The sequence below is a fragment of the Abramis brama genome (genome assembly GCF_963993115.1).
Source record: "Abramis brama genome assembly, chromosome: 2".
In the NCBI taxonomy this organism is placed as follows: Eukaryota; Metazoa; Chordata; class Actinopteri; order Cypriniformes; family Leuciscidae; genus Abramis; species Abramis brama.
Genome location: NC_139964.1, coordinates 2,473,314 through 2,498,612, shown reverse-complemented (window position 1 = coordinate 2,498,612; position 25,299 = coordinate 2,473,314). Strand labels below are relative to the sequence as shown.

The 25,299-nt window shown below is 44.3% G+C and overlaps 1 protein-coding gene across 1 annotated transcript in view; it reads right to left on the bottom strand.

Moving 5' to 3' along the window:
- The window catches only part of LOC311069717 (uncharacterized protein), a gene marked incomplete at its 5' end in the record, with an annotated part of 86,782 nt that extends 61,752 nt beyond the window's left edge, over window positions 1-25,030 (bottom strand). Inside the window, 4 exons of the mRNA XM_084093097.1 lie at window positions 23,315-23,488; window positions 24,369-24,542; window positions 24,633-24,806; window positions 25,011-25,030. Of these exons, the coding sequence (XP_083949223.1) occupies window positions 23,315-23,488; window positions 24,369-24,542; window positions 24,633-24,806; window positions 25,011-25,030 (542 nt within the window). The remainder of the gene's footprint in view (window positions 1-23,314; window positions 23,489-24,368; window positions 24,543-24,632; window positions 24,807-25,010) is intronic.
- Window positions 25,031-25,299: the final 269 nt, after the last annotated feature.

Genomic DNA, 25,299 nt, shown 5'->3' with positions numbered 1-25,299 from the left:
TATTGGACGAATGACAGCAGCTTTAACCCTCTGGGGTCTGAGGTGTTTTTGGGGTCCTTGAGATGTTCTGACATGCCCTGACATTTGTGCTTTTTTCAGTTGCTTATAAACATATTAATGGCAAAACAAAATTACACACTATTTAGCACAAACAAGGCTACCATAATATGTGAGCAACATGAATGTACATGTCTGCATTTTTGAGAGAATAATGTTTATGCGTGGTTATTGAAAAAACTAAAAACTAAAGTTTCTGAAATAAGGCCATAAAACACATACTAAATATGTGCCAATAAGACTTTTGTCTAATAGATGTCATTGCCTAGTGTTTTTTCTTCACAATGATGTGAAAATCACCCTGCCTAATCATTCACATAACACAATACATTGATTTGAATTTTGCAAAGCACTTTCTGTTTGGAAAGGCAATATGCGGAGTGGGCGTCACAGATCATGCATATTTAGTGGTTCACACCTTAGGAGACAATGGGGCCTGCATACTTAATTAGCCATTCATTCAGGTGAGTCACTGAGCCACAAGAATGCAAGAGCAACAGTTGGAAGCATCTCAATTCTTTTTTATTTTTCCACATATTGTGCTTGCAATTTGGCCTATAATATCCAAGGAAAACATGTCTAGTAATTGTGCAGTTAATTCTCATACTGTATTTTCAGTTTTGGAATATTTATCCTCTCCCCAAATTTGTCACTAATAAAACACAATAAAAATTATTTAAAGAAAAGGCTTATATTTACCTTTTAATAGTTTGTTTACATCTACCTTGTAAAAATATTTATTTATTAAAAAGGTTACAATTACAACAACAATTCAAGTGTAATCTTTCTTTGTAAAAACTAAAGTATACATTTTATCATACATATTTCAAAGTTAAAAAGGTTACAACAACAATAATTACAATTTCAACAATATTTCAAGTGTACTCTTTCTTTGTAAAAAAAAAGATTATAGGCCTACATTTTATCTATGTATTCATTACTTTGAATATAGCCAACATTGGAACAGCTAACATCTTAGTTGATGACTTTATTTTTGACAAAAATAGTTATTTGATGTGGCAGTATATTCTACAGTAAAAACTGTACCCAAATCTACTAAACAAAATGTTGTCTTTCATATTTCGCCTGACTGTAACGTTGTTTTCATGAAATATTAGTGCATATTGTTAATTTGCCGTTTAATACGTTGCTTATACAAATAGCCTACATTTTATTCAAACATATTTCAGTCGATTTTTACTCATCTCAGTATAGCAATACAGTTTGCTAAAACAACATCATTCATTCACACATGCGATTTAAATTTAACTTCTGGCAAAGATGAAGTTGATGATAGGCTATTGACTCGCGATCTTCACAGTAGGCTAGTGAACGCACCGGAGAAATGCACATTTATTAGGCTACATAGTTTTTTTTTTTTTTTGGATGGTTTTGTTTAGAACCAGCTTTCTGTAAATATATGAAAAAATTTTTAGACATGTGAGGCGAGTAGGCTACGGGTTCATGATGATCTCCAGTTCAGACCTTATGTTGTGATTGCTAGCCTATCCAGGAAATTTGTTAATGAAAAAATTATTAAAATTAAGATTTGAGATTTCAAAACAATTGATACAAAACTAAATTCGTTTTAAAGAAAGGATTTGTACTTTCTGTTTTGAGGTCTCTGTGAATGTTTGAAAGTCGTTTAGTGCTTAGAGCGCTCGCGTCCATAATGGAGAACTGTCACATAATATTGTTTTTTTCCTCATAAATGCGAACACGAAAAATAAAAGACAAAAGACTTTTAAGTAAAACTTACTCCGAAATTGTGTCCTTGGCGGAATTCGCTCTTCAATATGCTGCCGTTCGTCGTCTGTTACAATCTTCCTCTGAGGAAACAACCCGGTATCATGTATTCTTCCTCGCTGTCCAGAATCATCTGAAGGGCGTCTTTATTACCGGAGAAGTGTGCCATACTCAAAACGCGATGAACTATCAGTAAGTCTGATAGAAACTGTGTTTTTATGGCATTGATCGGGGGGCGTATGCGATGCATACTAGATCACCTAAACTATTTACATGTGAATCGCGCCGGGGGCGGGGCGCCCGCAGCTGATTATAAAGATAATGAGGCAGAAGGAAAAACGGTACCTCTCCTTGCTTTCAAACGGATTACATGAGTTGAAAACATTTGTGTTTTATATAAATTACTTCATTTAAAAGAAGAGATTTCAAGCTTCATAAAGACATAACTCACATGCCTGTGTGAGAAGTATTCGCTGAGTTATGATTCATTTTCGGACGCGTTTCAGAATGGACTACACGGACAGAGAGAAGGCAGAACCTAGCTTCGTGTTTATTTTTCTTCATTTGGCAAAAAGCACCACACTTTGTTTTTATTGTGAGTATACACAAAAATAATACACATTTAACAGAATCGATTGATGTATGAAACTCCTATGGAAAATCAAAGTCAACAGAGTATTTATGAGTTTCTTTTACACTGATAAAAAAAAAGCGAGCTGGTATCGCCGGCGATACCGTAGACCTCAGGGGGTTAAGGGCAGGAGGGACAACGCCTGTTTTTAGTGAGAGATTAATAAACTCAGTGATGATTGGGCTGACACTGGGGATGAGTGACTTGAGCAAAACAGTCGGGATGGGATCCAAGATGCAGGCAGACGGCTTAATTTTATTGATGGTTTCCTCAACATGGCTCTGCTGAACCTCGGTAAACTATGGAAGGATTGTCAATCCACCGGACAGGGGGTTGGAGGACAGTGGAGACAGTGATGGAGAGCCAGATATTGAAGAGCGGATGTTATTGACTTTGGATCTAAAAAAGTCAATGAAGCTGTTGCATCGCTCCACTGTGGTTTCAGTGGATAAAGATGATTTCGGCTTCAGGAGATTGTTTACTGTAGAAAAAAGCTGTTTAGAATTTCCAGTGTTCTTATTGATGAGGTTGGAATAAAATTTTGAGCGTGCACCCTTCAAGGGCTTAAGATAAGCCTTTTGATGGTCGCGGAATGCAAGATTGTGAACAGTTAGACCAGTCTGTTTACAGCGGCGTTCCAGGATACGGCCCTCAGTTTTCATTTGCCGCAGTTCCTGTGTGAACCAGGGGGCAGAGCGTTCAAAGTTGACTTCCCGTGTCCTGACAGGGGCATGGAGGTCAAAAACACTGCTCAATGATGTATTGTAGTGATCCACTAGTCCGTCCACTGTTCTAGAGACTGGGCAGTTTATATTGGATTGAAGGTCTACAGTGAAGGAAGTTGGGTTTATTTGTTTCCAGTTCCGGAAAGATATTTGGCGCTTAGGTCTGATGATGGGCAGTGAGAATGTAAGGGCCATAGAGACCAACTTGTGATCGGACACACCCAGATCTTTTACCTCCAGGCTGTTTATGGGGGCCGCGTCAGTAATGACAAGATCTAAGGTGTGGCCCTTGGTGTGCGTAGGAGCCTTCACATATTGCTGGAGACCAAGACAATCAATTAGACTCATGAACTCTGTTGCAAGATGACAGGAGGGTTTGTCAATATGGATATTAAAATCACCAAGAATAACAATCCTGGTTGACATGGAACAGAGTGATGTGAGTAGATCATGTATTTCAGAGAGAAATGAGGAGTGTGGTTTGGGGGGACGGTATATGAGAAGCACTGTCATGGAGTATGGAGGTTTACATTTGAAGGCTAAGCATTCCATTGAGGTAAGATCAGGCAGTGGCAGAGGAGAGAGTTTCAGTTCATCCCCGATGGATGACGGCCAAACCACCCCCACGTCCAGAGCTGCGTGATTTTTCCATATAGACATAACCCTCGGGGCAAGCTTAATTGAGTACTGAGTGGTCGCCTGTTTTGTGCCAAGTTTCCACTAGGCACGTGAAGTATAATCCTCTATCCAGAATATGGTCATGGATAAGCAGGGATTTATTGGTAAGGGATTGTGTGTTGAATAATTCCATAGTGGCAGGAGACAGAGCTGATGGTGAAAGTCTCTGTAAGCTCCGCAGTACACTGTGGTCCACTCCGCGTCTCCCACCACTAGAGGCTCTCAGGAGCGGTGTAGGGGTACTACATACTCCAAGCTCGGCAGTGTTCTGATGACGCCGTTGTAGCGCGACACGCGCAGCTGAAGACCAGATGGAGGGGATCATCAATGAACCATGCAGGAGGTAAACAAAGTCTTTCCGAGCACTTCTGTGGCAGTACCGGGGTCGGCGCAGAAGTCCAAGCTGTCTTATGGCTGTGATGCAAGGTGGAGCAGTGTTCCAGTTGAGACTCAGCAGTTGAGAAATGGAATATTTCAACATCATGCCGGACGCTGGTGGCGTTTAGCACAGTGTTTACACCGAAGAGCAACGGCAGCAGGTACGTTGCTAAAGCACCCGGTCAGAAAATTGTTGCGGTACACAGAGTAAACTTGCGAGGGGCATAAAATAGTCCTAAAAAACACTTTCTTAAAATACGCTAAATTAATATCAGAAGTGGAGAAGTGGCGAACAGACAGCGCCAGCGCCAGCGTCCTCTCCTCTCCTCCTAGTAACCTCTCTATTTATTTTTAAATTCTCTATTTAACCTCGCGTTATATTTTTGAGCATATAAATTGTCACTTGTTGCAAATGCAAAATTAAGAAACGTGAATGTGAACTGAATTTGCAGTCGCGTTTCGAACGCATTGATCAATATGCTTGCGTAGACTTCAGTAAAAATGTTCGCTGGTTTCTCTCCTCGTTCTGAGCTGGTGTGTGAGTCTCATCGACAATAAACAGAAGCTCTTATCAGCCTCATCCAGCACATTTACATGAAATGTGATTAAAAGTGATTAATTTCATGTGCTTCCGTGTCAAAGTGTCTGTTATCAGCGGCTTCTGTTCATGTGTGCCAAGCCATTTTAGAAATCCCGACCAGCTGATGTTTTACAGCCTTGTCCAGAATAAAGATTGGGCCTATTTATGGTAAACCTATATACATACAATTAGGGTGATATTAAAGGACATAAACCATGATATAAGCCAAACCAATATATTTGGCCATATTGCCCATCTCTAAATCATTCAATCCCTGCATGACCTGTACAGGCATGTCCACAAAACTAAATAAATAAGGAAATAAAAGTATAAATACTCTTTATTTTAGTTTTTTTTTTTACATTTCTTCATATATTTATTTATGTATTTTTGTTTCTTTACATTTCTTTGAATAGCAGGGTTGGCATTCCATATGAACTGGAGCACGTCACAAATATGAACTGAAACTCAGTGTGTTCTTGCTTGCTTGAGAAATATTTCTATAGAAAGTTTGAAATGTCAGATTTTAAACGAACCAATTCTTATCGAAATCAAATACTCCCTGATTATGTAATATGAAAGTTGCATTTCTCTCTAAAGGTGCATGCACTGCAGAGTCAGTGTCAACAGCTTCATCTTTACAGCCAACATGGACTCATAAAACACTAGTTTATTAATAAATCATTTAAATGTAAAAAGAAATTCCAGACACATTCATTTATTAATTAATTTAGGTTACTTTTGTCGGTGCTTTGCAGCAAGCTTTATGCATGCGCTGAGTACAGAATAAATGATGCCTATAGCCTACATATTAAGGCTCATTATGGTTTATTATATTAATGAATGTAATATAAATGTGTGAATATTCGACTAATGGCTTAAATGAAAGACTAGTTGACTAGAAAAATCTTTCTGTTAAAGTTTTAAAGGGGTCATATAATGGTACATGCACTTTACAAGTTGATTGTACTGAAATGTGTGTTGGCAGTGGCTGTACACAACCATCATAAAATGATAAAAATCCATCCAGTGTTTTTTTTTTTTAATCTTCTTATATGTTTTCCCCCATCTCAAATCAAGCCATTCGATTTTGTGACGTCACAAAAATCGACGCTCCTCCCACGATTGTTGATTGACAGCAGCGTTTCAACACAGACCCGCCCTCGCTCGTGAGCGAGCTGTCAATCATAGTCCGCACGGACCGGCGCGGTCATTGTTGAAATGTTGGAGCACTGTCTATGAGCAGAATGGCGTCTAAGCGATTGTGGTGTTCTGTTCTTGGGTGTAATAAGGAACACAGCATAATTTTGATGTTCCTAAATCCGAACCGCTGAAGACGCAGTGGCTGAGTTTGTTTTCGAAGGGAATATTCCCCACGATCAACGTCAATGCTTTCATGTTTGCGTGAATCATTTCACACACCAGACTGCTTTACAAACGAGGGTCAGTAACGTTATAAAGCTGGTTTTGCTAAGAAGCTGCTCCTGAAAAAAGGATCGGTACCAACTATTCGTGTTCCTGCTGCACCTCCAGAAGAAGTGAGTGTAACGTTTTATTAACCTTTATATTAATATTTATATTAATCTTTGCAAATCGCTTGCTGCACGCTTAACGATGAATGCGGCTGTTTACACTCAGGGTGCATTACGGCATGTTTTCTATGTACAACGTTGTCAATATAATTCATAATCCCACGTTTATAATGAACAACGCGTTATGGTTATTGTGTTACAAACGGTGTACGCACAGAACAGAGGGGCGGGGTGAGCAAAGCTCATTATCATTTAAAGACACATGCACTTAAACGGCGTGCTGAAAACAGAGCGGTTTTTGACCAGGTAAAATGAGTGTTTTCTTACAATACTAATGAGAATTTTTAATTAAAGTATATTACAAACTTTTAATTTAGACCCTAAAGAATCATATTAGCTTGTACAAAAATGGCATTATATAACCGCTTTAAAGCATTTTACACGTGTTTCCATAGTGGAAATTTATCAGACTTTCAAAACTGTCACGTACATAACATTGGTTCTCTTACGAGAGGTTCTCTCGTATTGCGTAAGTAGCTTACGCTGCGGGAAAGTCTCCTTTCTCGAGATACTGAAGCCAAAAAATTATCCTTAATTTTTTAAAAATCTTGTCAACGCAGTGCGGCAGCCTGCAGACCTAGGGCAGGCGACTCGCGTGCCCATTGGCTGCTCTGCGGCAACTGCAGCAGCCTATAGCTGAGCCCTAGGCGTGACGTCACGTCCAATGAGCGCGCTTGGCGCGCTTAATGCGTCACAACCCGTCGTTAGGGGTGTGGCTTAGCGTATATAAGCAGGGCTCAGAGGGCTGCTTTGACTGATTTCTGTCTCTTCAGCGAAGCTCTTCGCATCGCATCTCTGAGGAAGCCGCCGTCGAAGCAAGCGACCAGCACGCCGAGGATATCAGCCTGAGGACGCCGGCCGCTTTCGCCGCCTTCAGCCTTCCCTGCCTGCTGTGCTATCCGGCATATATATCCTTTTCCGCTCTGTGTTTGTTGTTTGTGTGCTCGCCCCGCGACACACTCTTGCATCTAAAAGAGCGCGAGGCGTTGTTGCAAATGCCTCGCTCATCCTGTGGCTCGTGCAGAGCCACGCTCAGCGACGGAGACCGCCACGTGGTGTGCGCTCTCTGCCTGGGCTTCGACCACGCAGCCCGCGCTCTCTCCGAGGAGTTGTGAGGAGTGTGAGGAGTGTGAGGAGTTACCGATGTCGACCCTACGGGCTCGACTCGCTAAATTTGAAGAACCTCCACCTTCTCCGGCCACGTCTTCTGGGCCACGTAAAAAGAAACGTCGCTCTCAAAGGCCGCCAGAACTAGACGCTACAGCTGAGTGCTCGCCGGAACCTCTCCCGCGAGCCTCGCTCTCTCCTTCTCCCCCGCCATTCTCCGACGCGCAGCGGCCGGCCTCTGCCCGCACTGCCGTCGTCCTGGGAGATGATGCAGATGACGCCGCTGACAGCTGCTCTCTGCTTGCGTCTGACAGCGAGGAGTGGTCGGGCTCTCACCGCTCCGCCCCCTCGACTTTGGAGTCTGCCAGATCCCGCGCTAGTGTCGACGCGGAGCTTCTCCGCCTCCTCACTCAAGCAGTCGAGAGAATGGGACTGGATTGGTCCCCACCCAAGGAGCCGGCGCCCAATCGTCTCGACGGGTGCTTTTTACCTAGCCGCCGCCCTGCGCCTGCCTCTAGGTCTGCACCCTTCCTGCCTGAGCTCCACGCTGAGCTCTCTAAATCCTGGAACGCGCCTTTCTCCGCCAGACTCCACTCGCCAGTTTCCTCGGCTCTCTCCCAAGTGGACGGGGCCGCCGAAAACGGCTACAATGGTATCCCCGCCGTTGAGGAAGCTGTGGCAACGCACCTTTGCCCGCCGTCTGCTAGATGGCGCTCAAAGTCTGCCCTGCCGTCTAAAGCCTGCAGGACTACCTCAGCTCTCGCCGGCCGCGCTTTCTCCGCCTCCGGCCAGGCTGCTTCCGCCCTGCATTCGATGGCTATACTCCAGATCCTTCAAGCCGACCTCCTCCGTGAGCTGGACGAGAAGGGCTCGGATCAATCAGCGTTAACGGATCTGCGCAGCGCTACGGACCTGGCGCTCCGTGCTACCAAGACCGCTGCACAAGCCATCGGCAGATCTATGGCCGCGCTCACCGTCATCGACAGGCATCTTTGGCTGACGCTCGCGGACATGAGTGAGTCAGAGCGCGCTGTATTTCTCAACGCCCCACTCTCGCCCACCGGCCTCTTCGGCCCTGCGGTCAGCGGGATACTGGATCGCTTTTCCGAAGTGCAGAAGGCGTCGCAGGCTATGAACCTCTTCCTGCCCCGCCGATCGAGCTCAGCCACAGGCCGCCCTCAAACTCAGCCTCCTGTGCGCAGCTCTACACAGCGCTCTTCACGACCTCCCAACACTTCGCAGCGACGCCAGGGCGGCCGCCCTAGGTCGCGCTCGACCAGCTGTCACAGACCACCGCCCCCCCGGGGCCCGCGGCCCAAGATCGCGTTGAAGTCTGAGCCCGCGAAGTCCTCCTAGCATCTGCAGGGAGGAAGAGGTGGTTGAGTCCCGCTACGGCCGGACCGCCATCAAAGCGCCCAGCTCTGTCAGTCCCCTCTATTCAGGCTACTGCAGCAGCTTACACCGCAGCCAACGAGCCAGTAATAACACTCGCTCGCCTGCACACAAACGCCATTTTTACGGCGACCCACATAAATCTCAAAAAGAGTATAAGTGCTTTAAGTGTAGAAAATGTGCCCACACCCATGTGCTCACTGCTTCACACAAGTACGGTCCCCATGGTAACGCGCTCAGAGCGCTCTCTCATAAAGCGGACACACGCCGCTCGAGTATTAAGTGTAGAAAATGTGCCCACAACTCTGTGCTCACACCTACTCGCTGCTCGCTCTGCCACTCAGTTACCTCAAGTTGCTACGGCTCAGGCCGAAGGGACGTTAAGTGTAGAAAAAGTGCCCACTCCCGTGTGTTCACTGACTCACACAGACATAGTTCCCATGGCAACGCGTCCAGAGCGCTATCTCTTAAAGCGGAAACACTCCGCTCATGCATTAAGTGTAGTGAATGTGCCCACAACTCTGTGCTCACACCTGCCCGCTGCCCGCTCTGCCATACGGGTTACAGACCCTTTAAAGCTCCCAAACACTGGCCGTGTCATAAGTGTAAATCCTGCGCCAGCTCACGAGCTCGCGCGCGCCGCCCCATCCTCTCTGATACAGGTTCCCCATCCCGCGCAGAGCGGCGATCTGAACCCAGAGACCATTCGACCCCTAGCTATGTGTGCAAAAGCATGGGAAGCTATTCAGGGCGCGTCAGAATGGGTGCTGAACACTATAAAACACGGCTATTCGCTCCAATTCGCTCGTCGCCCCCCGCGCTTTCTAGCGCAGACGGAGATGAAAGTGAGTTTGGACACAGCGCACGTGCTTCAAGCAGAAATAGCGAAGCTGCTGCGCAAAGGGGCCATAGAACAGGTTCATCCTTCCCTGAGCGAGTCAGGCTTTTACAGCCGTTACTTCCTCGTTCCCAAGAAGGACGGAGCACTAAGACCTATTTTAGATCTGAGACATCTGAACAAGGCTCTCATGAGACGGCCGTTCAAGATGATTACAACCAGACAGATCCTTGCGCAGATCCGCCCAGGAGACTGGTTTATCTCTCTCGATCTGAAAGACGCGTATTTCCAGATCCAGATAACTCCCCGTCACAGGCCATTCTTGAGATTCGCCTTCGACGGTCGGGCTTATCAATACACAGTCCTGCCGTTCGGCCTGTCTTTAGCACCCCGTACATTTACGAAATGCATGGACACGGCTCTCGCTCCCCTGAGACGTCAGGGAATGTGAATTCTGAACTATCTGGACGACTGGCTTGTTCTAGCGCAGTCAGAGACAGAACTTGTGTCTCACAGAACAGCGCTTCTCAGCCATCTGGAAGGTCTGGGTCTATCGGTCAACTGGGCCAAGAGCTCGCTCTCGCCCCGTCAGTCAATTTCCTTTCTTGGAATAGAACTGAACTCGATGGCTATGACGGCCAGATTGTCGGAGCAGCGCGCGCGCCGCATCCGTCTCCTCGCCGCATCCTTCAAAGAAGGCAGTCGGGTTCCTCTGAAAGCATTTCAGCGCATCCTGGGGAATATGGCCTCAGCTGCGGCAGTGCTTCAGCTGGGTTTACTGCGCATGCGCCCGCTTCAACGCTGGCTGAGAACGCGCGTACCCCATCGAGCCTGGGCGGCCGGCGGCTCGCTAATCAGAGTGACTCAGGGCTGCGTCTCAGCCCTGCAGCCCTGGCTAGCAGCCGAATGGTATCACACTTGAGTGATTATGGGAGTGATTTCACACCGGAAAGTTGTCTCGACAGACGCGTCCAACCTAGGTTGGGGAGCGCTCTTCGAAGGCAGACCGGTCTATGGCCGCTGGTCAGACCAGGAGAATCTCCTACACATAAACTGTCTAGAGATGCTCGCGGTCGAGAAAGCGCTCAAGCACTTCCTCCCATTCCTCCATGGTCACCATGTTCTAGTCCGCACGGACAATACATCAGTAGTGGCCTATGTGAATCGCCAGGGCGGCGTCAGATCAAAGACGCTCTGCGCCCTGGCGGAACGCCTCCTCGTATGGGCTCAGCACTCTCTGCGCTCTCTGAGAGCATCGCATGTGCCTGGCCATCTGAACGAGGGCCCCGACAGACTGTCCAGGGACAACGTTCCCCCCGGGGAGTGGTCGTTACACCCCCAAACAGTCCAGTCGCTGTGGCGCCGTTTCGGCAGAGCGGAAGTCGACCTCTTTGCGTCAAAAGACAACGCGCACTGCCCAGTATTCTTTTCAAAGAACGAGGACGCGCTGGCCCAAACATGGCCCAGCGGCCCGTTATATGCTTTTCCTCCGATCTCTCTGCTGCCTCAGGTCATCAAGAGAGTCAGGGAAGCGCGCCACACAGTGCTCCTCATAGCCCCGTTCTGGGAGAACCAAGCTTGGTTCCCGGAACTCATACAGTTGGCAGATTCAGCCCCTTGGCCGATTCCGGTGCGGAGAGACCTTCTCTCTCAAGCCCGCGGCTCGATTTGGCATCCCCACCCAGAGCACTGGTCTCTGCATGCGTGGAGCCTCAACAATTACATGCTGAACTACCAGAAGGGGTGATGAACACGATCATACAATCTAGAGCTCCCTCTACGAGGCGGCTCTACACGTCTAAATGGTCGGTGTTTAACAAATGGTGCACTGCCAAAGGGCTCGATCCACAGACATGTGGGGTTTCGCAAGTGTTATGCTTCCTTCAAGTGTTATGCTTCCTTCAAGAGCTGTCAGAGCGCAGGTCCCCCTCCACGCTCAAAGTCTATGTCGCGGCCATTTCAGCGCTCTCTGTCTCAGAGCCGGGCAGCGCATTAGGAAGGAACGAGTTTGTCATCCGCTTCCTTAGAGGAGCGAGGAGGATGAACCCCCCGCGACCCCCTTTGGTTCCTATGTGGGATCTTTCATTGGTTTTAGAAGCCCTGAAAGCACATCCCTTTGAACCCGTGGAAACTGTGGATATGAAATACCTCACGCTCAAAACCGTTTTTCTGATAGCTCTGTCTTCAGTCAAACGTGTGGGAGACCTTCACGCGTTATCCACTAACGCCGCGTGCCTCGAGTTCGGACCTAATGACTCTAAAGTTATTCTCAGACCGAGGCATGGGTACGTCCCCAAAATATTGGGCACTCCCTTCAGAGCGCAGGTCATTTCTCTCTCAGCCCTGCCGAATTCTGGCTGCGAGGCAGATAGTAATCTCCTCTGCCCAGTTAGGGCGTTAAGAAACTATATTTCTCGCTCCGCCGCTTTCAGGCGTTCAGAGCAGCTCTTTGTTTCGTTTGGTGGGCGCACCAAGGGTCACGCCGCCTCGAGACACACCCTGTCCAGATGGATAGTGGACGCTATCGCAGCTGCTTATGCGTCTAAAAACCTGCAGTGCCCACTGGGCATTCGAGCGCACTCCACCAGAGGCATGGCCTCATCGTGGGCGTGGTCCAGCGGGATTCCCATTCATGACATTTGTGCAGCGGCAGGCTGGGCCTCCCCCTCCACATTTGTTAGGTTTTACAACCTGGAAGTTCCCGCTTTGCAGGCTAAAGTGTTATCAGTCTAAGTCTCGCGTAGCCAGCCCACTGTCTGTGCGCGGGCTACGTTGTATGATTTAGCTCTACTGGTTGAGCTGCACTACGTGGGAAGTGTCAGTTGGACCGGCTGTGCCGCTCCATGCCCCATAGTATGTGCTTGTGTACTGTGCTATCTTGGCCGCCCAGCTCCGCTATCGCGTTCCCCGGGCTTGCCCTGGGACTCATTCAGGATGCTGGGCGCGCGCACGGCGTTGACAAGGGAGTTCCCGCAGCGTAAGCTACTTACGCAATACGAGAGAACCTCTTGTAAGAGAACGTACTCGGTTACTAAACGTAACCTCTGTTCTCTCTAGAGAGGGAACGAGTATTGCGTAACCCACCGTGCTCACGCCACGAGCTCATTTCGCTTCATGCGACAGAAACCAGTCAAAGCAGCCTCTGAGCCCTGCTTATATACGCTAAGCCACACCCCTAATGACGGGCTGTGACGCATTAACCGCGCCAAGCGCGCTCATTGGACGTGACGTCACGCCTAGGGCTCAGCTATAGGCTGCTGCAGTTGCCGCAGAGCAGCCAATGGGCACGCGAGTCGCCTGCCCTAGGTCTGCAGGCTGCCGCACTGCGTTGACAAGATTTTTTAAAAATTAAGGATAATTTTTTGGCTTCAGTATCTCGAGAAAGGAGACTTTCCCGCAGCGTAAGCTACTTACGCAATACTCGTTCCCTCTCTAGAGAGAACAGAGGTTACGTTTAGTAACCGAGTACGTTATGAGATCTCCAATCGGACGGACCAAAGGTTAACAACCCATGCAAATGGACATACGGTAGATGGGATATGCATTTGCGGAAAGCTGTGCAAAAATCATTGTGGCCTGAAAATCCATCAGGCCAGAATGAAATGTTTGGACATCATCATCCAAGCCTCAGCCAAAGGAGATGTTGACAGCTGACTCCAATCGATGACTACCATCATCAGCAGCTATGTCTCAGAAAGATTCGGCATGGTAGAGAAAGGAAAAGCCAAGCCTGCCTCCTACACCATGAACCGTAGGGCTACCAAGATACATCACCTGCGTCAGGAGCTTCGCACCCTCAAGAAACAGTATAGGATGGCTACGGAGGAGGAGAAGTGACCATTAGCAGAGCTACAAAACATCCTGCAGAAGAAGCTGATGATCCTACGCAGAGCAGAGTGGCACCGGAGACGGGGGAGAGAGAGAGCCAGGAAGCGGGCAGCCTTCATCGCCAATCCCTTCGGTTTCACAAAACAACTGTTTGGGGATAAGCGCAGTGGTCGGCTTGAGTGCTCAATAGAGGAAGTGAATCGCTTCCTAGGGAGTGTGGATCCCCAAAGAGGAGAACTCGAAAAACATCAATCAGTTTCGAGCCATCTCACTATTGAGTGTTTAAGGGAAGGTGTTTTTCAGCATTGTCTCACGAAGACTGACAGAGTTTCTCCTCAAGAATAACTACATCGACCCCTCAGTGCAGGAGGGGGGGATTCCTGGAGCTCCCGGCTGCTTGGAATACACTGGTGTAGTTACACAACTCATCAGAGAGGCCCATGAGAACAGAGGCGATCTAGTTGTCTTGTGGTTGGACCTGGCCAACGCCTATGGATCCATACCACACAAGCTGGTCGAACTCGCCCTACACCTTCATCATGTTCCCAGTAAAATTAAGGACCTGATTCTGGATTACTACAATAATTTTAGGATGCGGGTCATTTCTGGGTCAGAAACATCAGACTGGCATCGCATTGGGAAAGGAATAATAACAGGCTGTACCATCTCTGTTATTCTTTTCGCTCTTGCCATGAATATGGTGGTCAAGTCAGCCGAGGTGGAATGCAGAGGGCCTCTAACCAAGTCAGGCATACGACAGCCCCCTATAAGAGCCTATATGGATGACCTTACTATTACAATGACATCGGTCCCAGGGAGCAGGTTGATCTTACAAGGACTTGAGAAACTCATCACCTGGGCAAGGATAAGTTTTAAGCCAAGTCAAGGTCCATGGTGCTGAAGAAGGGGAAAGTGGTTGACAAGTTCCGTTTTTCCGTCTCAGGAACTGTCATCCCAACCATCACGGTCTATGTAGTCCCAATGACAACAGTTGAGTCTCTAGAAAGGAAGATCAGTGGCTTTCTTCGGAAGTGGCTCGGTCTTCCACGCAGTCTAACCAGCGCTGCACTGTATGGGACGAGTAACATCCTGCAGCTGCGCTTCAGTGGCCTTACTGAAGAATTCATTGTGGTACACACCAGAGAAGCCCTACAGTACAGGACTCCAGGGACTGCAAGGTGTCACAAGCCGGCGTTGAGGTGAGGACAGGAAGGAAATGGAAGGCTGGGAAAGCAGTGGAGGAGGCAGAGTCACACCTGAGACAAAAGGCACTGGTGGGGACTGTGGCGACAGGCAGGGCGGGCTTGGGCTACTTCAAAAAGAATCTGGTCAGCCAGGCCCGTGGCAAGGAAAGGCACCATCTACTCCAGGAAGAGGTCCGAGCAGGCGTGGAAGAAGAGCGAATGAGCAGGGTGGTGGGACTCCGGCAGCAGGGAGCATGGACTAGGTGGGAGAGCACATTGCAGCGCAGGATCACCTGGGCAAACCCGGGCGTGCCCACAATTAACAACAGGCCTTCTACATAAAATCTCGGACTGGCAGCTGCAGGTCGACCTGGAAAAACAGCTGAGGTTCCCTCAGAACATTGCAACAACAAGGCTCCGCCCAGACATGATATTTACCTCTGAGGTTTCAAAACATCTGATCATACTGGAAGTCACGGTGCAATGTGAAGAGCGTATTGAGGAAGCCAATGAGAGGATCTGGAGCTGGTTGAGGAGTGCAGGGAAAGAGAATGGAAAACCTTCTATGAGCCTATAGAAGTCGGCTGTAGAGGCTTTGCATGACGTTCACTTTGCAAGGTCCTTAGTCGTTTGGGCACAACAGGGGCGGCCAAGAAATGGGCCATTCAATCCACGAGCAAAGCCGCAGAGAAGGCCACAAGGTGGCTTTGGATTAAGAGGGCTGATCCGTGGACTGCTACTGGGATGCAAATTGGGGTTTGATCAACCCCGGCTGGGTCGCCTGGGTGAGGGTGTATGATGTTGCGAGACCCAAAACACTCAATGATCCCAGGATACATCACTGAGGATGCGTCCCAGTGCATCCATGAGATGTTTCTGCATAGTATGCTTTGGTTTGTGTCAGGGTTCTGCCCTGGCAGCCTTGTCTGTGTTGTCGTGGTTTCATGTTTCTATGTTTGTCTTGTGTTTGAGCACATGGCTCTGTCTTTGTTTGTGTTTGCCATGTGCTCCTCTTGTCCTGCCTCCTTGTTTCCTGTTACCACGCCCCCTCGTTTAGTCCACGTCTTGTCCTCGTTTCACTAATTGTGCTCACCTGATCCTCATGTGCTCTGGTCCCTTTATATTGTGCCCCTTTCTCTCATGTCTTTGCTGGTTTGTTTTGTTTTCTGGTTTATGCTCTTGAAATTATCCTAGAATCAGATTATCCTTGTTGCTATCTAGATTTGTTTAGCTCTTGTGCCTTATAATCTAGTTTGAGTTCTCTTTTGTTTTAGACATTTTTATTTGTAGTTATTTTATTCAGTTTTTATTTTCCCTGTCAAGTGGAAGTCTTGCTTCTCTTTAGAAACTCCAGTTTTTATCTTAGATCTTAGTTTTTTACTTTTTATTAGTTTACTTATTTCTCTACCTTTTTTGTTTCTCTAGTCTTTGAGCTTATCAGTTTAGTTTTGATTCTTTATTGTTGCTTATATCTTGTCTGTCTTGTCTTGCGCCTCGTCTTGTATGTTCTTCTGTGTGTTCCTGCCCTGTATCCAGAGTTCCCTGGCCACTGACTCTTAACTTCCTGGCAGCCTGACTGGTGGCGCTATCTAACTCCTGTTTCAATCCTCTGGTTCGGTGAGCCTCCACCTGGCGGCAAGACTTGGTGCAACATCTGAGATCTACATCGAGCTACGAGTTCCTTGTATTCGCCTTGTAGCTGCCTCTATTGCACTCAAGTCATTACCATCTGGTGTCTCAGTGGTCACCCATTCTGCCTGTCGTCGTGTCGTCTGCCCTGCCCAACCGTTTGGACTGTGGTTCACGCTTTACTCTTCCTGTTGTCTCTAGTCTTCAGTCTTGTTAATAAAAACCCTTGTCTGCGTCTGGGTCCTATCTCTTGCAGAACCTGAAAGTTTGTGCATTGTAATTCACAGAAAGTCTACAAAATATGTTGTCTCACAAAAACTTGCATCTTTTTGTCACATCCATAACACATGTACTTCCCTCATCTAAATTATAAAACAATTATAGACTGATATTTTTCTATTTTCAGGGGTTTAGAAAAATATAAAAAGATGATTCAATATTAGGGCTGACGATTTAATGCAAAATATCACACAAGTACTGTTTTTCTGTCACGAATGGAAATGCGAATGTTCTCTCTGTTTGAATTAATTTGCCTGTAGATTTATTAAAGATTACCTTTGCCTTCATCATCGTGTTCATGAGTGTCCTACAACAACTTTCATTTCTGAATCTGCGATTTGGACGAATTTAAGGTCTAATATTGCCTATCACATTAATCTGACATCGCTTTTATCTAAATTGTTATCGCTAGCACAACATGCTAGTATCTCGCTAGCCTGTTAACCTGCCATCCGTGCTTGCCGTCTTTTTTCTTGCGCATGCTCGCACCTTTTACGAGTATATCAAACTACTGTGTTAAGTAAGATCAGTCAACAAACACAGTGAGTAATGTCTTCTCCTTTTATTGACACCTGCACTTCGTGTCACATGTATATGTAACAGGTTTAAGAAAAAATGTTACAATAAATGTCTTTCACCAAAATTACTGTTTTGTTCATTTAATAATTGTTTGGTGACCCCTTGTGGTGACATAATTAGTAATTAGTGGGTCATTTGCCCTTTCACCTGTGAGACCTCACCCACACCCCCAGCAGATAGGTTTATCCGATGCTGAAGATGTGGTAGGTAAAATGTGCTCCAGGGAAATTAGTGTTTTTGCAACTAAATATTTGTTAATTTCACGAATAATATTAAGATTAGAGTTCGTGGATGGTATGTAATATGTAAATTGATGTTGATTGTATGTGACGAACTTTGTGAAGTTTAGATGCAATTTTCTCAACATGTGCGTTGCATGGCTGACACCATCTTTTCGAATCAAACGCAGATGAATCTCTCATTTCTGTTTGCTTTTGTAGATGCATGTATGTGTAAATGCCCACTGTTGCCAGAGGATATATGTTTTTTCTTGTGTTACAGGTATGCTTTTATGTTTGATTCTTGACTGTTAAAACTGTTCTACTAAGACAAATTTGCGCTGTGTCACATTCTGGTGTTTAAAGCAACAGCAGAGAAGTTTATTCGATGCTGAAGATGTAATACATGTATGTGTAAATGCCCACTGTCACCAGAGGATATGTGTTTTTTCCTTGTGTTACAGTAAACAACGCATGAAACGCAGTTCTCCGTGTCCGTCTGTGATTTGATTGCTGTCAGATGAGAAGCGTTACATATAGTATAGCATTCTCTGTCAGCACTGAGGGCATAACGTGATAAATGCAGGGAGATAGTCAGGCTGATGGAGAAGATTTCAGAACTATGTGTGACGCATCCAAACTTTAATCAAGGATAGTAAGAGTGCAAGGTCTTTAGATACTGCTTTGGATGCAACTAACTTAGTGAACTCTTTACATTGTTCGGTTCCGGCTGTTGTAGGGCAACTGGGTGGGGCAACTGGGTGACCTGAGACACTGTAGCCACAGGACAAAACACCACTCTTCTGTTCAAATTACAATAACAAACAGATTCTCCCCACTCAGTGAAACACCCACTGAGAATCCTGTTGAATGGGCCCTAGTTATTGGCGATTCTATTATCCATCCAGGGATGGTGCTGCTCTTCTCTCTAGTAATATGGCGCATAGTCTTAGAGCTCAAACATGACAATCTGGGGCTCAGGTCAGGCAGCAGACAGACTGGCTAAACCAACCATCTGCTAGCTGTCTCACGTCACAGAGGTCAGATAAATCCCATCACATAGAGCCTCTTTCATCTAGGTGTCATCATATAGAGACTGTGTTTGTTCCCCAAATTAGGAAATACAAAAAAAACAATTAACCCCCTGGGGTCGGCGGTATCGCCGGCGATACCAGCTCACTTTTTTTCTTATCAGTACAAAAGAGAGTCTAAATAGTCTGTTGATTTTGATTTTACATGTAAGTTTTATACATCAATCAAAACGCTTAAATGTCTTCTTTTATTTGTGTACACTCATAATAAAAACAAAATGTTGTGTTTTTCGTAAAATAAAGAAAAAAAACATGATGACATGCGTTCTGCCGCCTCTCTCAAAGTGAAACTCATTCTGAAACGCGACAGAAAATGACCTGTAACTCAGCGAATGTTTGTCACACAGACTTGAAATGCATGTCTATACAACGCTTGGAGTCTCTATTTTTAAAGTATGTAAATGATATAAAAACCAAATATTCTCTGTTTAAGTAATCTGTATGAAAGCAGCGGCATGTACAGTTTCTCAAACGCTTCCTCATTAACTCTAATGTGACCACGCCCACGCGCGCACGAGCGATTGACATGCAAATGATCCACGTGGAACGCAGACCTGTAAACGCCCTCATCACCTCAAAACAAAGAATTAGAGATTTCGGTAATCGGTAACTTACTCCTCTGCTTTTCATCGAGTTTGGAAGACTATGTTTGTGCTGTGCTGTTTCACTTGGATTTACCTCAGAAGAATTAGAAGAATGCGATTTGAAGATGAGAAGGTTTTTAAGGTAAGACATGTTAAACTGGTGGTGCCAGATTAAAATGTATGTTATGAAATGAGATTGAAGTAAAAACATGAACTAAGCCTAATATCGTACATGTATATGTAGGCTATCTATAAATAGACAACATGTTGAAATATGAACTAGACTGGTAGGCAATACATGTCCGACACAAGGATGTTTTTATATTCTATAATAAAACACAGCATGATAAAAGTAGGCTAGTATGAGTGTATACTATGGTGAATATTATAATGTTTAGAACCGTGTTTACTGTTAAATACTGTGTTTATGGATATCTGCTGAAACATAGATGTATAACAATAATTAGTTTAATAGTTTTAAGCGGCTTGATCGCTTCAGTAAATGTTATCTGCACGCGTTTGGAAAGCAAAATGCGGCAAACAATCGGCATCATTTTTTTCGCACACAAAATATTGCATTCAGTCATTCGGTACACACGTGCACCGTACCGAAAGCCCTGTACCGAAACGGTCCGATACGAATACACATACCGTTACACCCCTACTTTAAATGAGTCCATTTAATAATCTTCATTTAGCCAAGGTTGCAAAGTCATCTCCGTGTTACAAATATGTTAGAACTATCACTTCTGCCACTAAAGATTGCTTTATTAATAATATTCCTGATCAGTTTCATCATCTCAGCATCCCAGATAGCTTAGAAGAACTCGATATTGCGACAGAAACTTTTTACTCTCTCTTTTCCAGCACTTTAGACACAGTTGCTCCTTTGCGCTATTTATAAAGAAAATAGTCCAACACCATGGTACAGCGAGCACACTCGGGCCCTTAAGAGAGCAGCCAGAAAAATGGCAACTGAAAAAAAAATAATAATCTAAATTTCGTGGAGAGAGAGCACGATTGCGTACAGAAAGGCCTTACAAACTGCTAGATCTGCTTATTTTTCTCTCTCTTAGAAGAAAACAAACACAACCCTAGGTATTTATTTGATACAGTGGCTAAATTAACAAGAAATAAAGCTTCTACTTCTGAAGTTTCCAAAGAGCACAGCAGTAATTACTTTATGAACTCCTTTACTTACAAGATTCATAATATTAGACAGAAACTTATAACTATGCAACCATCTACTACAGTATCGCATCAGGCAGTGCATTGTAGTGTCCCTGAGGAAAAATATTACTTAATTCTGAAAAAACTGTTTCTAATGATTGAACCAAAAACCTCTGCACATACTAACCTAGAAAACTGTCTAACAATTGATGGCTGCTCTGTCAAGTCTTTGTTGTCGGTTAGGAACCTGGGTGTGCTATTTGATACTAATCGTTCATTTGAAAGCCACGTTTCTAGCATCTGTAAAACCACATTCTTCTATTTTAAAAATATATCTAAATTACGACATATGCTTTCAGTGAAACATGCAGAACAGTTAGTTCATGCGTTCATGACCTCAAGGCTAGATTATTGTAATATTCTTATGGGTGGTTGCCCTGCATGCTTAATTAACAAATTACAGCTGGTCCAAAACGCATCAGCTCGAGTTCTTACCAGAACCAGGAAGTATGACCATATGTGCCCCGTTCTGTCAACACTGCATTGGCTCCCTATTAAACATTGTATACATTTTAAAATATTGCTGCCTACTTTCAAAGCACTAAATGGTTTAGCTCCCCAGTACTTGAGCGAGCTCTTAACGCATTATAGTCTTTCACGTCTATTGCGATCTCAAAATTCTGGCCAGTTGATAATACCTAGAATATCAAAATCAACTGCTGGCGGTAGATCCTTTTCCTATTTTGCACCTAAACTCTGGAACAGTCTTCCTAACATTGTCCGGGAAGCAGACACTCTCTGTCAGTTTAAATTTAGACCAGTGGTTCCCAAACCTGTCCTGGAGTACCCCCATGGAGCCTGAGATGGAGTACATCTCTTTAACCTGGCATACACATAAAAAATTATACATTCCTATTATTCAAATCAGTTAAATGATTATTAGGCTGCATAAATTAGGTCAGCTGGAACCGGGAACACTTCCTAAAACACACGATGTACTCATTACATCATAAGAAGAATGGCGTCTATGCTAATTTTAGTCTTTGTTTATTCTGAGGTTTACTGTAATCAACCGGATCCAGGCCGTATTCAGATCAGATGGTGGACCTGTGCCTAGACACAACCACAACGCATGATGTAGTCAGCCGGATCCGGGCCGTATTGAGATCAGATGGAGGACCTGCACCTAGACATGACCACAACGCATCCCTGAAGTGTCAGCAGAGATTGTGCCAACTAGACTCTCCACTGTGAAGGCCTCATTGACACGACATTGACTCCATACCGGCATGATGACTCCGATCTTCAACCAGATGGAACTGGATAATATTCTGATTGTTCCAATCCAATCTAACTTCTGACCTATAATGCTGCCTGAATCATAATAATACACTGTTCGTTCGCTGGCTAGAGGAGAACTGGCCTCCCGACTGAGCCTGGTTTCTCCCAAGGTTTTTTACTCCATTCGACCCTGATGGAGTTTTGGTTCCTTGCCACTGTCACCTTTTTTCACCTTTGTTGCCATTGGCTTTTGGCTTGCTTAGTTGGGGACATTTCATTTAACATTTAATTTAGTATTCAACAATAATATTGATCTGCCTGCATTGACACCAGTATATTAGAACTGAACTGAGCTGAGCTGAGCTGGACGATGACATCACGGTTTTCTCCAGAGCGGCTATACAGTATATATATATATATGTATATATATATATATATATATATATATATATATATATATATATATATATATAAATGAACTAAATTAATACCTTTTTCACAACAAAAATGAAACATCACTGAACTTATTCAAGCTGGACTGTGACGCTATTTTCTTCTGGAAACAAACTTTGTTGCATTATTTTCCTGTTATCTCTGTAAAGCTGCTTTGAAACAATGTGTATTGTAAAAAGCGCCATTTAAATAAATGTGACTTGACTTGCTTGACGCCACCTACTGGCAGTTTTAGTTTCTTATTTAGAGTATAATCTCATAAAAAAAAAATCATATTTCCATATGCATCAGCAGCCATATCACCCTGTAGCCCAAGACTGGTGTCCCACTGAAGCTAAGTAGGGCTGAGCCTGGTCAGTACCTGGATAGGAGACTTCCTGAGAAAATCAGGTTGCTGCTGGAGGAGGTGTTAGTGAGGCCAGTAGGGGGTGCCCACCCTGTGATCTGTGTGGGTCCTAACGCCCCAGTATAGTGACGGGGACACTATACTGTCAAAAGAGCATTGTCCTTTGGATGAGACGTTAAACGAGGTCCTGACTCTCTGTGGTCATTAAAAATCCCATGGCACTTCTCGTAAAGAGTGGGGGTGTAACCCCAGTGTCCTGGCCACATTCCACCCATTGGCCCTTACCAATCATGGCCTCCTAAACATCCCCATCCACTGAATTGGCTCTATCACTCTCTCTCCTCTCCACCTATATCTGGTGTATGGTGAGCGCACTGGCGCCGTTGTTCTGTGGTTGCCGTTGCATCATCCAAGTGGATTCTGCACACTGGTGGTGGTTGAGGAGAGATTCCCTGATATGATTGTAAAGCGCTTTGGGTGTACAGTAGTACAATATTAAAGGTATACTTCATCCAAAAATTAAAATTCAGTCATCATTTACTCAACCTCATGATCAAAAAATATATGTGTAATAAATTCTATGCTGAATCAAATATTTCTTTCTGAAGCTACTTTTTGTAATGTCTATTTGATGCTTTACACTCTGACTTTAAATTATCTTTTGGGGGTAACTTCTCAGCCAAATTTGATGTGAGTGTAGTTAATTAATGAATCGTCACATCATGTAATTAATTTGATTAAAAATGTTAACTGCTTGACAGCCCTACTTAATATATTGGTAATAAATACATTCTATGAGAGTTTATATTTCAAGTTTTGACTGTAAATGTCACGTCCATAACGCTGGAATTGCTCTACATCAGAATGAGAGTAAACGACTTGTGGTCCGATCACCTGAGGCAGATCTTAATAGCAGGTGTAAACCGGGCCTCTTATTGTCCCACATACTTGAGTATCTGCAGTGAGCAGTTTGGATCCTTCTGTTTGTCAGAGAGTAGCTTGACTCCTGATTCTCCTGGGTGATTGTAGCTCAGATCCAGCTCTCTCAGGTGTGATGGGTTTAAGCTCAAAGCTGAAGACACATAACCACAGCCTTCATCTGTCACCATACAGCCAGACAACCTACAGACAAACAGTCAGATCATCTCCAAAAACACACATGACTGGCAGACTGTAAATAATCTCTTATATGTACTTATTTCAATTTCAGCGGACAAATATATACATTTATCAAGGCAGAAATTCTTCTTTACAATAAAACAAAAACATATACATCAATACAGAGACAGCATTATAACCCATCACGTCTGTCAATGGTCATGGAAATTAAATACTCAAGCTTATACAGATGTTTTGTGTTTTCTTCATTTTGACAACTTTGTACAAGAACAAGGGGAGCTATTACTTATAATTCTTAAAAAAACTTTACCTTACAGACCATTTATGCTTCAAGAAAAGTCAGTGCGAATTGGTTTTCTATAATCAGTAAAAAAAAATCCATATTGAACAAATGTATTCTATCTGGGTTAGCTTTTCCATTACACACACACACACACACACATACACATATATATATATATATAAATATATATATATATATATATATATATATATATATATATATATATATATATATATATAGTGTAATATGTCAATCCAATCATCAACTGTAAGTGGCTCTGGTTTTAGCCATTTCTTTGTAATTACTTTTTTTACTGGCTGCCAGAAGAATCAACATCAGTTTCTTATCGATGTTATTCCTCCCATTGAAAGAAATATTAGCCAGATGTAAACATTCACAATTACAAATAATCATCACCTCAAAAACAGCTTCCAAATTTCCTTTAATCCCTTGCCAAAACTGGGTTAATTTCTGACACTCCCCAAAAATATGATAATGGTTAGATTCCCTTTTCCCACATAATCTCCAACAGCTAGCACATGTCCCTTTGTATCTTTTCTGTGTTGGTGTGTGTGGTAAATCTCATATATTCTTAAATACCTCAGAATCTGCAGCTTACAGTTTGGCCTCTTCAGTCCTTCAGAAATAATCTTCACTCCTGAATCCTGCAGGTCATTGTTCGTCAGGTCCATCTCTTTTAGGTGTGAGGGGTTTGAACTCAGAGCTGAAGACACATAACCACATCCTTCATCTGTCACCATACAGCCAGACAACCTACAGACACACACAGTCAGACCATCTACAAACATGCATCAACATTATGACCGGCAGACTGTAAATAATCTCTCATATGTTCTTAAATACCTCAGTATGTACAGCTGACAGTTTGGGCTTTTCAGTCCATCAGAGAGCAGCTTCACTCCTGAATCCTGCAGGGCATTGTTACTCAGATCCAGCTCTCTCAGGACACAGTTTGAGGATTGTAGAGCTGATGACACAATTTCACAATCCCGACCAGTGAGATTACAGCCAACAAGACTAGAAGAGAGTAAATACAGCACAATAAGTTGGGGTTCAGGGTGCTTTTCTTTAAAGGGGCAGCAGTAACACCTTAAAAAATAGAAAAAAAATAGATAAATAATTGCCAATACAAAGATAAAATAAAGTCAAATATTGTGAAATATGTGGTCGTTGTGGAGAAGTAGTCCACATTGGTGGCTGAACAGCTTGACACTCACTGACCTTAGGGTTCCCTTGTCCATAGCATAGCCTAGTTATTCCAAACTGAAGTAGTATTTATAACAAAAAAGTAAATATATACTAAATAAATAAATAAAAAACTAAATTTCAAGTAGATAAAGGATTGCCAAGATATAATGTAGTGTAACCGCACTGGGTAGTACATTAACATTAGCTCAAATGATATATAGGGAATTTTAATAATTAATCAGGAATATGATTAACATATTTATCGCATATTACAGTTACATTAAATTATCGAAGCTGAAAATAGATCGATTGTGTATATGAA